We start from the raw sequence: 14,832 nt of genomic DNA on the forward strand, positions 1-14,832 counted from the left end.
ATATATTTGAATCCCGCAATTAAATTCATGATAATTTATTAACTTTTGTCATCAAGTTTTTTATATTACTAAAATTTAAAAAGTTAAGTAGCATATAAGCATTGGGATTAAATTGCATTGAGATTTTTACATTGTGTTAAATGCTTGGTGACAAGGTTAAGCAAGCTCTATCACATTGACATTTTACAACATGATCATCATTTCAATTTTCAAGGTCGTTTATTTTAAACCAAAGAAAATTTTCTTCTCTAATGCTAGGGATGTACAATTATTGTTGCATTATCACTTATTCAACTTATAAAAATATATTTACAAAATTAGGGATATATTCTCACATTACAAAGTCGATTTTTTATATTAAATTATATTATTTTCAAAAAAATTATTTTATAAAGTTTTTTTATTTTTAAAATGTACAATATTATTTTCTAATTTTCATATTATTTTTAAAAAATTTTAAGTATAAAAAATGAAATTATATCACATATTTATCTTATTCATTGACTGAAAAAAGTGATGTGATATTTATTTGCTTATATAATTTGATATACTTGACTCATTGACACATTTTCAGATTCTTATCAACAATACTAGATGTTAGGACACATTGGAAATAAAATGAAAATTGGAATATCACATTAAAATTTTGAATATTAAATTATGTTTAAAATATATGACATTTATTTTAAAAAAAAGGGCCGAGAGAGGAGAAATGCCCAAAAAATTGGGTTGGGCTTCGGGAGAAGGCTTACGGGCTTTAGGGTTAAACGCACCCCAAGGAAAATTCCGGGTTTTTCGTATCGCAATCATCATTTTGGACCTAACACGACGTCGTCTGTTACAACCCTTTCTCGTTCTGGCGCAAGCTAAAAACACCCCCATTAAACTATCAAGCAGAGTAGAAGAAGTGTAGAACCCTGAACCTAAAGCCTCTCTTACGAACATTCGAGCGAGAGTCATTTCCCACTTCCTACTTCCCTTTCTTCTACTTCTGCAAGTCCCTTTCTTCTCCACCCACAGATCCCGATCTAGGGTTTCGTCGCCAACTCTTTGTCTTTCACTCCCTTCTTTTTCTTTTGTTATTTTTTTTTGAATCTTTAGCCGTAAATGTCGATTGCAGCACAAGCTCCAGATATTCTCGGCGAGCGCCAATCTGGTCAGGACGTTCGCACTCAAAACGGTACTATGTCTTTCTCTCCCTTCTATTTCCCTGCCGTGCTTTGTTTATTTAACAAATTTCGCTGAAATGTATTTGTTTGTTTTTGCTTTATCGTTTTTCATATGCGCCTGTTCGATAGTGGTGGCATGTCAAGCAGTTGCGAACATTGTTAAGTCCTCACTTGGACCGGTTGGACTCGACAAGGTACGAGACAGCAACGATTTCCTCCGTTGGTTTCCGTTGAAATGCCGAAATCCCATTTGCTTTGGCCTTAGTATTACTTTTATCTGCTGTATTTTTTTTGTTATATTTTCTTTTTTGTTTTATAATTGGGCTGGATTTAGAAACATTATTTAAAAAATGAAGTACTTGTAGTTTTAATTTCAGTGCGAGGTGGATGATTATTACAATGTTTTCAGGAAAATGTCCTGCTGTAATGTTCTTATAAGATTTATTGATGTACCAGTGATGCTGCAGTTGTTTTTATTTTTAGAACTTTTTAAATTTTGATTTGGCCGTGTATCTGTTTTGATGATTTAAGTTAACTTGCTGCTTGGTTTGTTGATTGTTTTCAGATGCTTGTCGATGATATCGGTGATGTAACGATAACAAATGATGGTGCTACGATCCTCAAGATGTTAGAAGTAGAGCATCCAGCTGCCAAGGTGGATAAATAGCCAGATTTTGCATGTTGAAATGAGAGATTTGCTGTTGCCTTACTCCCTTACTGCTGTAATTTATGTTTAATCTTCTTCTTTGAGGTGGCAGGTACTTGTAGAGTTGGCTGAGCTTCAAGATAGAGAAGTTGGTGATGGAACAACCTCGGTTGTTATTGTAGCTGCAGAATTTCTCAAGGTAACTACATCCATTTGTTTACAGGGTTTTATATGTGTATAAAAATACTCATTTCAGAGCCTTGTTGCTTTTTAAGAATGTTTCAACCATTGAGAGATAGTGACTTGATAATATGTGATTTACTTACAATTTGACAGAGAGCAAATGATCTGGTCAGGAATAAAATTCACCCAACATCTATAATTAGTGGCTACAGAGTGAGTAACTTTTTCCTCCTCTAGCATGCTCATATTTTTCTGTTTATAAGATATCCATATGGCATAATCTGAATATGTTTTTGGGTTCTTTATTTGGGCAGCTTGCTATGAGGGAAGCATGCAAATATGTTGAAGAAAAGTTGGCAGTGAAAGTAAGTGCCTTGTGGAGAAGCGATTGAAAAGTGAATAATAATTAACTTGCATGTGAACCCTGACAATTTGGTTTCCATAGATGACATTTCGTATAGATCTGTTTTCATTTGTATAAAGACTTCTGATTGCCATGACTTCTCTTATTGCTTTGATTACATCAGGGGTTTGCTGTGCCACATCCAAATTACTCTACCTTATCTTATTCCTTATATTCTGTTTTCATATGAAGTGATTTAGTGTGAAATATGTAATTTTCTAAAACTGATTGACTTCTATCCTATAGCTCTTTTGGTGTTGCAATGTTCTATAGCTGTTGTGCCTTTATTCTACTCATCCTTATTTTTCTTCATTAGGTTGAGAAGCTTGGGAAAGATTCCTTAATAAATTGTGCCAAGACAAGCATGTCCTCGAAGCTGATAGCTGGTGACAGTGACTTCTTTGCTAATTTGGTATGATAATGCCTAGCTCAGTAATTTAGACTTATTTTTCAACTCTCAGCCATCTGAAGACTTGTTTAACTGCCATATTTTCCTTTCCTTCTAAGCTCTATCTGTTTTTGCCTGGATAATTTTATATCCTATGCTGATGCACCTGTGTTCATGGTCAAAAACACTTGCTGCAAATATATATCTTTAACTTTGTTTCCCCGTGCTATGATAAGGATTTCCAGTTTCAGAAGTAATATTTCTATATTTGTTATTTTTTCCTTATCTTACTTGTTGTTTAATGAATAGAAATCATTAAATGCTTTCTTTCCTATCATTTATGAGATACGAGGGATCAAACCTGAGGCATGCTTGTTTAGCTCATGTATTGAATTTGTCTGCATAGGTTGTAGAAGCAGTTCTAGCAGTAAAGATGACCAATGCACGAGGAGAAGTGAAATATCCAATCAAGGTAAGATAGTTGAACTCTGATTATTACATTTCTTATAAAGATTCTCGAAGAAGCTCATGTTACAAGATGGCGTCATTATCTGTGATTGGAGCTTCATTTTATCTGTTTTCAGTCATTAGTTGCTTTCTTCATATTGCAGGGAATTAATATTTTGAAAGCACATGGAAAAAGTGCCAGAGACAGCTACCTGCTGAATGGGTATGCTCTTAACTCTGGTCGTGCTGCCCAAGGAATGCCCTTAAGAGTTGCCCCTGCCAAGATTGCTTGTCTTGACTTTAATCTTCAGAAGACAAAAATGCAGATGGGAGTCCAAGTCTTGGTCACAGATCCTAGGGAGCTTGAGAAAATTCGTCAGAGGTGATAATCTTTACATTGTTAAGCTGTTTGCAGTCGCTATTGTGGATTACTCATTTACTGCTTCTTTCCTTGTTTTTTTTTTTTTTCAATTTTTGTGGTGTCTGTAATACATAAAAGTTTAGCATATTATCTAGAGTAAGCCTAGCGTAAATTTTAAACAGCCATACATATCTATAAAATGTGACACTGATGATGTCTATGTCGAAACAGAGAAGCTGATATGACGAAAGAACGTATTGAGAAACTTCTTAGAGCAGGAGCCAATGTTGTTCTGACGACAAAAGGAATTGATGACATGGCACTCAAGGCAAGATTCTTTTTTATTTGTTTTTGTCTAATTGCTTTTATGTTTTGTGATTTTTATTTTTAAAAATAATATTCTTCATTGCTTTTTCAGTATTTCGTGGAGGCTGGGGCTATAGCTGTCAGACGTGTTCGAAAAGAGGATATGCGCCATGTTGCTAAGGCAACTGGGGCAACAATGGTATGTTTGTACTCAACCTTAAAAGTCATAATAATTGTCATAACCATTGGAATTTTTGCATTCTCTACTGTAGGCTATAGTTTGTGCTATAACGTAGTTCATATTCACAGTGCTCATGGTATTGAATTAATTGAAGCTCATGGTTAATAATTAATCCTTTGCTAGGACTGTATTCTGCCAAAACTGAATTGTGTTTTATTGAGCTAATGAGAATATATGTTAGTCAGGGCTGCATCATTCGTCACTTTAACTTTGTTATTTACAATTTTTTTGAAAAAAATGAAAAGCTTGGATTTGTGTTGACTGCTTTTTTAAAAAAAATAAATAAATAAAGAACTTTGTGTGATTACTCTCACAACTCTTAGTAGTTTGAAAAGGCCTATTAATGGCTATCAAATGCCTTTTTCTAATAAAATTCTTCCTTGTTGATGGATCTGCAGGTTTCTACATTTGCAGATATGGAAGGGGAGGAAACTTTTGATTCATCATTTCTTGGATATGCAGATGAAGTTGTGGAGGAGCGCATTGCTGATGACGACGTGGTTATGATCAAGGGGACCAAAAGTACAAGTGCGGTGTGTGATTTGCTCTCTGAGTAAAATTAAAACTTCTAAACTCGCTCTTTTTTTTTCCAAACTTTGAATCTAATTCCTTTGAAGCCGGGCTGAGATAAAGTATCTTTCGGATATCTCTGTCCTTTCTTTTTATTGTTTTTTTTATCTAGAAAACTTTTTGGGCTATTTTAATATGAGATGTGCCATCACTGGTTGAAGCTAAAGGCAGCAATGTGTTACTATGTCACTGTTCTTGGTGCAAAAATGTTAAACAAGCTGATAAAAGTTTTGAAATTATGTATCCGAGTTTAGTATATAGATTGTCACATGTTGGCAATACCTTTTGATTTGTAATGACCACATGAGACTGACTCTTCTCATTTAATCATTTCCAAGGTTTCGTTGATCCTTAGAGGTGCAAATGACTATATGCTTGATGAGATGGAGAGAGCTCTACATGATGCTTTATCTATTGTGAAGAGGACCCTTGAGTCCAATACGGTAACCTCAAACTCTTGCTGTCAAATGTTAATTTTTTTCAGTTTCAAGATGCAACATTGATGTTAATGAGAGAATAATTTACTTGAGCTTATTAGCTGGTTGATAGAATTTAAATTGTTAGAATATGGATTTCTAGTGGTAGTGTCTTTAATACGATATGGCTGTTTGTCTTTTGGTGGTTATTTGGAGAGAGCATTTTAATATTTCCTCAGTGTTTAGATCAATAGTCATAATGCAATATCTATAATGCATTTTAATGTCCATTTTGGTGTTGGCAATGTTAGGTGGTAGCTGGCGGAGGTGCAGTTGAAGCTGCTTTGTCTGTGTATTTGGAGTATCTTGCCACAACTTTAGGATCACGAGAACAGTTGGCAATTGCAGAGTTTGCTGAATCGCTATTGATTATACCAAAGGTAGCATTAGTTATGGCCAGGCTGCAGCTTTTGCAGATGTTTATCTTTTATCGATTTATATGGTAAGTAAATACTTACATCAATGACATTGATCATTAATAGGTGCTTGCGGTCAATGCTGCCAAAGATGCCACTGAATTAGTTGCAAAACTTCGGGCTTATCACCACACTGCTCAAACCAAGGCTGATAAGAAACATTTTTCAAGGTATACATAGCGCATATAATGGTGAACAAAAGTAATTTCATGAAAGAAAATATTGGATTACTGAGAGTTCTGGCACTGCATGTTACATTTGTTCTGTATTCAAATATGCGTCCTCTTCAATGTTGCAGCATGGGTTTGGACCTTTCCAATGGAACTGTTCGTAACAACCTAGAAGCTGGAGTCATTGAGCCTGCAATGAGCAAAGTGAAGATTATTCAGGTAAAAAACGTGTGAGTTTTGATTTGAGTATGTTTTCCAACTTTGCACCCAACCGGCTAATGCAGTAGTTTCCCATTCTCTCTTTGCCAGTTTGCAACTGAAGCAGCCATAACAATTCTTCGAATTGATGATATGATCAAGCTTGTCAAAGATGAAAGTCAGGATCAAGATTAGGGGGGTTGATTTCATTATTAACGGTCGTCTCCGTAGGTTAATTGGGATGCCGTTTTCTAACATTGAAGAGGGTTATGGTTTCATGTTTATTCCTGTTATGGGACCTTTTGTTGTACGATGATTATTTGGGGAAGAAGAGTTGAGCATTTTCCTAACAGATTTCAATGCAGAGAGGAATCTGTTAAATCTGAGAAGCTATTATAATTTTGTGCCATCCTTATTTACAAAAATAAATTATTTTAAATTGCAAAGATCAAAGGGGAGAAAATGAGAAAGATGTGAGTCAAGGCCTTACAAATTACAAAATTAAATATTTTTAACATAATATTTTTTCAAATATTTAAGAAAATTTTAATAAAATTTTATTTATTATTATGTTTAATTAAAAATTTTTATTTTAAATTAAATAAATTTTTATAATTAATGATTATTTAATTATTTTTAATCATAATATTATATATTATTTTATGTCAGATGATGTAGATGAGAATAAAATATGATCAATGGAATTTTAATTAATGATAATTTATTTGATTTAAAATAAAAATATAAAAATTTAATTAAACATAATAAAAGAACAAAAGGTTATTTAAATTTTTTTTAATTTTTTTAAAAATATAATTTATATTTCTTCTTTTCTTTTTTCAAATTTAGCAAGTAATAGTCGAAAGGAAAATAATTTTTTGTTCACTTTTTCATCTTTTCAACGAGTAGATTGACAAATAATATCATATTTTCTCTATTTTCACTATTCTTCTAAACCAATTTTTGACCTTTATAATATAATTAATTTTATTTAAAATTAAAATATACTACTGTAGATTAAAATTCTTTCAAATTAAAATAATAAAAAAGAAAAGACCTTTATGTGATGATAAATTATTACTTATTAAGGTAATTTTGTAATCTTGTTGTAGGCCGAATATCCTTCAAAATCAGGCTTCAAAGAAATAAAAGCCCAATTTATTAATTGGGCCAACAAGCTTAACAAATTATACCGTCTCAGCCCAACCTATTTGCCCTTATTTCTCTCCGAAACCGCACCGGACTTTACTCTAATTCAAATTACAGCGTTTCCTCTCTGCATCTCTAATTCGAGCCCTCGCGACGCTCACTCAGGTCAGCCTTACCTCTTTCCTTTACTCCTCTTCTAATTTCTCTGGTTAGAGGCCTTTTGTTCTTTGTTTCGAATTTCTGTTATCCTAGTTGTTTCGGTTTTCAACACCTTCTTCGCCGGGCTTGTCTGTATTCGATAGGAATTTTATAATATGGCTAGGAAATACAGTGAATCGACTGATGATGATTCGCGAGATGAGAGTGATGGGCGTCGTAATCGTGATAGCAGGCATTCTAGGTCAGATAGAGATAGGGGAAGGCGTGGAAGAGAAAGAGACAGGAATTATGATGAGGAGGAGGAGAATAGGCGGAGAGAGCATTCTGGATCTTCTGATGAGGAAGAAGGCAAGCGTGGTAATAGAGATAGAAGGCGCGGAAACGAAAGGGAAAGAGGACAAGAGAGGAATCAAGATGGCGATGGTGATGAGAATCGGCGGAGAGAACGCTTTGGAGCTTTTGATGAAGAAGACAAGCGTGCCAATAGAGATAGGAAGCGAGAAAGAGAAAGAATTCGTGATGATGATGTTAAGGATAGGCGGAGAGAACATTCGGGATCTTCTGATGAAGAAGACGAGCTTGGCAATAGAGATGGAAGGCGAGAAAGAGAAAAAATTCATGATGATGAGGAGGAGAATAGGCGGAGAGAGCATTCTGGATCTTCTGATGAGGAAGAAGGCAAACATGCTAATAGAGGTAGGAGGCGCGAAAGTGAAAGAGGAAGAGGAAAAGAAAGAAATCAAGATGGTGATGTTGGTGAGAATAGGCAGAGAGAACGTCCTGGATCTTTTGATGAAGAAGACAAGTCTGCCAATAGAGATAGAAAACGAGAAAGACAAAGAATTCATGATGGTGATGCTAAGAATAGGTGGAGAGAACACTCTGGGTCTTCGGATGAAGAAGATAAGCTTGACAATAGAGATAGAAGGAGAGAAAGACAAGGAATTCGTGATGATGATGGTAAGAGTAGGCGGAGAGAACATTCTAGATCTTCTGATGAAGAAGAAGACAAGCATGCTGCTAGAGATAGAAGGCGAGAAAGAGAGAGACTTCGTGATGATGATAGGAATAGGCGGAGAGATGCAGTGGAGGAAAATTCTGAGTCCTCTGATGAGGAAGAGAAGAGAGCCAAGAGAGATAGGAGGGGAGAAAGGGATAGAAGTAATAGGCTTGACAATGGACATAGGGATAGGCATAACCATAGACAGCGGGAATCTGAAGAAGATAGGTACAGACATAGGGACCGACACCGTCATTCACGGCATGATTCAGATGATAATGAGGATTACAGAAGAAGGTCCCAAAGAAATAAAGAGCGTGAGAATAAAAGTGATAGGAGAGACAATGATAATCAGCCAAGCCGTAGAAGCAGAGATGTCAACAGTTTTAAGGAGAAAGAAGAAGTAGAAATCAAGCAGAAACAACCAGCTTTGCAACAAACCAACCTGAATGGTGATACGGTGAATTTAGGTAGGAGTGGAGGAGTTTATATTCCTCCATTTAAGTTGGCAAGAATGATGAAAGAGACAGAAGATAAGAGCAGTGTTGAATATCAGCGATTAACATGGGATGCGCTTAGGAAAAGTATCAATGGACTAGTTAACAAAGTCAATGCTACTAATATAAAGAACATTATTCCAGAACTGTTTGCTGAGAATCTTATTCGAGGAAGGGGTCTCTTTTGTCTTCATGTATGAAATCTCAGATGGCATCTCCGGGGTTCACAGATGTTTTTGCTGCATTGGTGGCTGTGTTAACACCAAGTTTCCTGAGGTGGGGGTTTGTTGTTGAGAAGGATTGTTTGCAGCTTAAGAGAGCATACAAGCGGAATGACAAGGTGAGTGTTTGCTCCATTCTTGACTAATTCTAACTATTTATTTATCATTGTCTAAAGGGTACCGCTTTTTCCGGTTGGATGTGTTACTGACTGTCTCTATTATTGGACAGCCTCAATTATTAGCTGCTGTTAAATTTATAGCACATCTTGTGAACCAGCAAGTGGCTCATGAGATTATTGCTTTGGAACTGCTCACTGTTTTGCTGGAGAACCCTACTGATGACAGTGTTGAGGTGGCTGTTGGTTTTATTACCGAGTGTGGATCATTACTTCAGGATCTCTCACCAAAAGGCCTCCATGGTGAGTGCTACTGTTTGAATTATGTATAATGCAGTTGTTTTTCTTCTCTTTATTATGATTGATACTGGTTTAGATTTCATAAAATTATGTTGCTGGAATGCACGAAATGCATTCTGTTGCATTTTGTTAATCATACATGTAAGGCATGACAAATATTTTTTCTGGGCATGTCTGTTCATCTTGCTTTAGCTTCTTGAATAATCTAAGATGAACTTCATTTAATTGGTAACCTAAAGTGTGATTATCATGCTGGTCTCTTAGATGAGTTAGGTTTGAAAAAGCTACTGTTTACTGGTTTTAAAAATATTTCATCCACAATGGTAAAAACTATATTATGATATGACTTTATTTGTTAGGTGTTTGAATTCCATCATCTTGGTTGCTTTGTATCGGTTACTGCAGGAAGCTATTTACAATTAATAATAGAAATTTAGTTTAGTGTTTGTGTAATTTTCTGTGAAACAAAGTAAAGGAAAAAGTTTTGGTTATTCTCTCTCTCTCTCTCTCTCACACACACACACCTTTGGTGACTCTAGTTTACTGGTACCTTATAAGACTATTCATTTGTTGTCCTTCTCAATTAATGTTGCATGTTGTGTTTACAGGTATTTTTGAGCGTTTTCGGGGCATTCTTCATGAAGGGGAGATAGATAAACGTGTTCAATTTCTGATAGAGGGCTTATTTGCTATAAGGAAAGCCAAGTTTCAGGTGTCTTTCATTTCCCCTAAATAATTCTTTTGAATTCCTTTGAAAATTTTAGGTCACACATTCCTTTGCAGCATCAAACAATAGCAACAACTTAAAACTTTGTTTTCCCAGGGGTACCCTGCTGTTCGTTCAGAACTAGACCTTGTTGAGAACGAGGACCAATTAACTCATGAAATATCTCTCCAAGATGAGATAGATCCAGAGATCACCCTTGGTATGTCTCAAAATGTCTTTAGCTATTCTTTTACTGATGACTCACCCTGCTTGGTTCAGTCGCTGTGGTATGTGATTGTAAATACCTTTAATTGTCCTTCGTGCAGACATTTTTAAACCAGATCCTCAGTTCTTGGAGAATGAAAAGCGTTATGAAGAGTTGAAGAAAACCATTCTTGGTGAGGAATCCGATGATGAAGAGGGGTCTGATGTGGCTTCTGGTGATGAGGAGGATGACGATGATGATGATGAAACTGATGAAGAAGATGAGCAGCAGATGAAAATAAAAGATGAGACAGAGACAAACCTTATAAACCTTCGGAGGACAATCTACCTGACAATCATGTCCAGTGTAGATTTTGAAGAGGCTGGACACAAGCTGCTGAAAATTAAGCTTGAGCCAGGTCAAGAGGTAAGGTGATACAAATGATGGTGCAATTATTGTAAGTCAATCAGAGGTGTTTGCCTTTCCTCAAGAAAACTCAATATTTTCCTTCTTTCTTTGCAGAGTATATGTATTTACTCTCCCTCTCTTGCAAAACTGAATAGCTTTCCTTTTCTTTTACAGTGGAGTCAGTTTTCTTGTTTCCTATTGTTGCATTCTAAGAAACTTGTCACCTTGATTTTGGTTGTGCAGATGGAGTTATGTGTTATGCTGTTGGAGTGCTGCAGTCAAGAGAGAACTTACCTTCGATATTATGGTCTTCTGGGGCAGCGTTTTTGCATGATCAACAAAGTCTATCAGGAAAATTTTGATAAATGCTTCGTTCAGCAGTATTCTATGATTCATCGTCTTGAAACAAACAAGTTACGTAATGTGGCGAAGTTTTTTGCACATTTACTTGGCACAGATGCTCTGCCCTGGCATGTGGTAGCCTATATACGATTAACTGAGGAAGACACAACTTCTTCTTCCCGAATTTTCATCAAGATTCTCTTCCAGGTAAGTCAAAGAGTATTCGTTTTTTTACCTGTTTCTTTTCATCTGTAAGTAACAAAGTTGCCAATTCTTTTGGGTTGGGTAAAAATATGAACCAAATTACATGTGCATTTGCGCAGTTGGTTTAAAGTAGGGTACTTAAATGATATAAAACAAATATTAGCATGTTGATTTCTATCATATCCGGTTCTGAGGCATTTCAAGTGATAACAAATCCATTTCCTGTAGGAAATTGGAAACGTTAGGATAAATGAGTTTAGTTGGTGGATAAATTGAGAAACATCACAAAGTGTAATCTTCTGTTTGGAAACAAACCTTTTGTTTCACTCATTTTTTTCATTTTTCTTGTCTAGAACTTATCTCATATGCTGGTCAACTATTTGATTTCTTTTTCCTGCATAAAGCTGTTATGTTGATTTTGATACTTGGTAATGGTACAGGAATTATCAGAGCATCTTGGAATTCGCAGACTGAATGAGCGGCTTTCAGATCCCACGATGCAGGATTCATTTGAATCTATTTTCCCAAGAGATAATCCCAAGAACACGCGATTTTCCATCAACTTTTTCACTTCCATTGGGCTTGGTGGTATCACTGAGAATTTGCGTGAGTATTTGAAGAACATGCCACGGCTTATCATGCAACAACAGAAAACAGCATCTGATTCAGAAGCAGAACCAGAATCTGGGGGCTCGAGCCCGTCTGAATCTGGGGGCATGAGTTCATCTGATTCAGAAACTGCTAGTTCTGACTCAGAGTCAAATTCATCAAGTTCCGATGAAAGTGAAAGACACAGAAAGAGGAGGAGGAGATGAGGTAGTGGCCTTTTCACTGAGGAGTTTATTTTCAGGCTTATGTATCTTTATACCTGTTGGTTGCTTACTGTCCAACTTTTGACATATCTTGTTATTCTGCTTTAGCAGAGTTTTCCTTAGATAGTCAAATATAACTGTAATTTTGTATGTTAATAGAGCCAAATAATTTATGGCCACTATTTTGCAGCTTGTAGTTTGCTTTGAGATTGAGACACATCACCCATGGCATTATTCTTTGGTTGTTATGTTTTCTCGACATGGCTGAGCAGGTTGCTTAGGTACTTTGTACTTTCAAAATTCGTGGAAAGACTATGATTGATGGCTTCTTGGTTTTCTTTGACCTTGACACATAAGCTGTAAGGTTTCGGTCCTCAATTAAGGGTTGGGTCGACGTGTACTTGTCGTTGTGTTACTCGGGTGTACCATATTGCTGTTATCAATTAAGAGTTATCTCTTCGATGTAACTTCATTGAGTGCAGATTTTGGAAATGTCCCATTGGCAATGGTCATGTTGTACGTAGAAGAAAAGGCCATGTGATTCTACACATTGGCACACATGCATTTACAGCAGGTTGTTTATGGTATCCTTCCCCACCTTGCTTCTTATCAACATGTTGCTTCTACGTAATCGGGGGTGTAGGGGTTCCCCATAGCTGTATATCCTTGCTTTGATGAAGCACGATTTCAGCAGTGCTTGTCGGAACAGAATATGCCCATCATTCCGGAAGGATTGAGGTTCTGTTTTTCTGGTTAATCTTTACCTTAATTTCCTATGGCTTATTTATGGGCATTATTATGATGAATTGGCCCAATTCGTACAAGTTCTATGTTATATATACATACTAAATAATCTAGTGTTTTTTACCCAAAAAAGGAAGAGGCAAATCCTAATGAGCAAGACTGTTAAATGATCTTTTACACGTGGAGGACCAAATTTTATTATTCTCAAGATCGGGCTGTCTCATTGGGGTGTACGATGCCCACGTGAATGCATATTTGGGCCCTTCGGGCCCATTAAAAGTAATGTTTGAACATCAATTTGTTCGGGTACCGGGCCCAAGTCTAAACAATTCAATGTTGCAGTATCATAGTGATGCTTCAATTTATCTTTCCTCGTAATATTTATATATTATCATTTAATTATAAAATATCAATTTAAAAATATATAAAAATTTCATATAAATATTTTTAAAATTATAAATATTAAATATTAACAATACATTAGATATAAATTTAATTTGGAAACGATTAAAAATACATTTAAATCAAGGAATATCCAAAATGCCTTTCAAAAAAAAGAAAAAACTAATAGTAGGAAATTGTAGCACAAGTAGTTAGAAAGAGAAGTAAAGTAAATAGTTGTTGTACTTTTTTAGCGTAATTAAATGGATCATCATGTCACGTGAGAGTATTATAATCCATCATGTTTATAGGCACATGGCTATGCACGTGCCCTGCTGATGCTTCGGGATCACCACCACTCTTCCGTGTCACGTGATGCCATATCTCTTCGCAAGCTTTATATAATATCCCACCATCCGAAGACTCTGCTGCAGAGAATATTAAAAAACACAAACAATAGGTTTATTTTCCGCTGTAAGTGAGTACGTTAATAGCATGTCACGTGACACACACATAATCCAAATCAACAGGTTAAAAATAGTTTTAATACACAGGAGATATGAAATGTACAACTCTTATCTAATAATCGTAACATGTATTTATCGTAACAAAAGAAAACTCTTACTTATAAATTTAATAATTATCTAATTTATAACAATAACATAATTAATTATATTAAAAATATATAAAAAATAATATAATTAATAAAATATTTATCTATTCTCTTAGACTTAAAAAATATGTATTTTATCTTTTTTTCACATTTTTATTATGTTTTAATTATTTGACTCATTTCTCATATAAAAGTCAAAATAATTAATAAAATAAGATATTCTATCACTTCTCTAATTATGTGCTTAATAAATCTAATTTTTTTATTACTTTTCAATTCTTACAATACTATTAATTCTCAATTATTTTTGTTATTTTCAATCAACTAACATTAATATATATTTAATGATCTCCTACAGTTTTTTTTCTCAACTATATTTTCTATTTTCAATCAATTAACGCGTTTAATTATTTCCGATAGCTATTTTTTTATGTATATAATCAAATACTTTTTTTCATTCATAATATCTATTTTTGAATTTCTCTTTTTTTCATTGTTCCTTTTTTCATTAACTTTCATTTTCTTTTGAAGAATATACAAAAAATCTATTATACTATTATTTTTATAAAACGGTGAGCCTTATTTGCTGTTAGCACTAAGCATTCAACAATTAGATACTATTATTTTAATATTTGTAAGCTTTTTTATTTTAATTTATTGATCCATTGAATTAAAAAATTCAGCTAAAAGTTTTAATAAAATTTTTCTTAATTTTAATTAAAAATTTTATTTTAAACTTTTGCAATTATTAAACCATCCCCGATTTTTACTACGGTAATAAAAGGGAGACAGAGACAGAGACAGTCTGAGACTGGCTGGCAAGAGCCCTTGTTTTGCATATATTGATGATGATCATCATGTCTAATTTATTAAAAGATTGAAGAAAAACGTCAATGTGACAAAAAGGGGTGCAATGAATGTACGGGATTTGTACTTTCCCTTCAAAAAAAAAGGAAAGGGAAAAGAAAGGCTTTGTTGTTTTTGTCTCCACCGCCACCCAA

The 14,832-nt window shown here is 34.7% G+C and overlaps 3 protein-coding genes across 3 annotated transcripts; all 3 read left to right on the forward strand.

Moving 5' to 3' along the window:
• The first annotated feature begins 889 nt into the window (after window positions 1–889).
• On the forward strand, window positions 890–6,383 carry TCP-1 (T-complex protein 1 alpha subunit). The gene is made up of 17 exons (XM_021424703.2): window positions 890–1,180; window positions 1,299–1,363; window positions 1,735–1,824; window positions 1,928–2,014; window positions 2,152–2,211; window positions 2,313–2,363; window positions 2,718–2,813; window positions 3,196–3,261; window positions 3,401–3,618; window positions 3,829–3,925; window positions 4,016–4,102; window positions 4,543–4,677; window positions 5,053–5,157; window positions 5,442–5,570; window positions 5,673–5,776; window positions 5,905–5,995; window positions 6,086–6,383. The coding sequence occupies exons 1-17, from the start codon at window positions 1,108–1,110 to the stop codon at window positions 6,167–6,169; spliced, it is 1,638 nt and encodes a 545-aa protein (XP_021280378.1). The 5' UTR covers window positions 890–1,107; the 3' UTR covers window positions 6,170–6,383.
• A 1,054-nt stretch (window positions 6,384–7,437) lies between these two features.
• On the forward strand, window positions 7,438–8,979 carry LOC149527341 (uncharacterized). The gene has a single exon (XM_089783200.1). It carries the CDS (start codon window positions 7,438–7,440, stop codon window positions 8,977–8,979), a length of 1,542 nt encoding a protein of 513 aa, XP_089639326.1.
• LOC110413721 (uncharacterized) lies at window positions 8,976–12,420 on the forward strand. The gene is made up of 7 exons (XM_021424651.2): window positions 8,976–9,119; window positions 9,230–9,419; window positions 10,025–10,128; window positions 10,240–10,342; window positions 10,449–10,753; window positions 10,979–11,284; window positions 11,722–12,420. Exons 1-7 carry the CDS (start codon window positions 8,976–8,978, stop codon window positions 12,094–12,096), a joined length of 1,527 nt encoding a protein of 508 aa, XP_021280326.2. The 3' UTR covers window positions 12,097–12,420.
• The last annotated feature ends 2,412 nt before the right edge of the window (window positions 12,421–14,832 follow it).

Source organism: Theobroma umbraticum, unplaced genomic scaffold (assembly GCF_002168275.2).
Source record: "Theobroma umbraticum cultivar Fairchild unplaced genomic scaffold, ASM216827v3 scaffold_4.1, whole genome shotgun sequence".
NCBI classification, from domain to species: Eukaryota; Viridiplantae; Streptophyta; class Magnoliopsida; order Malvales; family Malvaceae; genus Theobroma; species Theobroma umbraticum.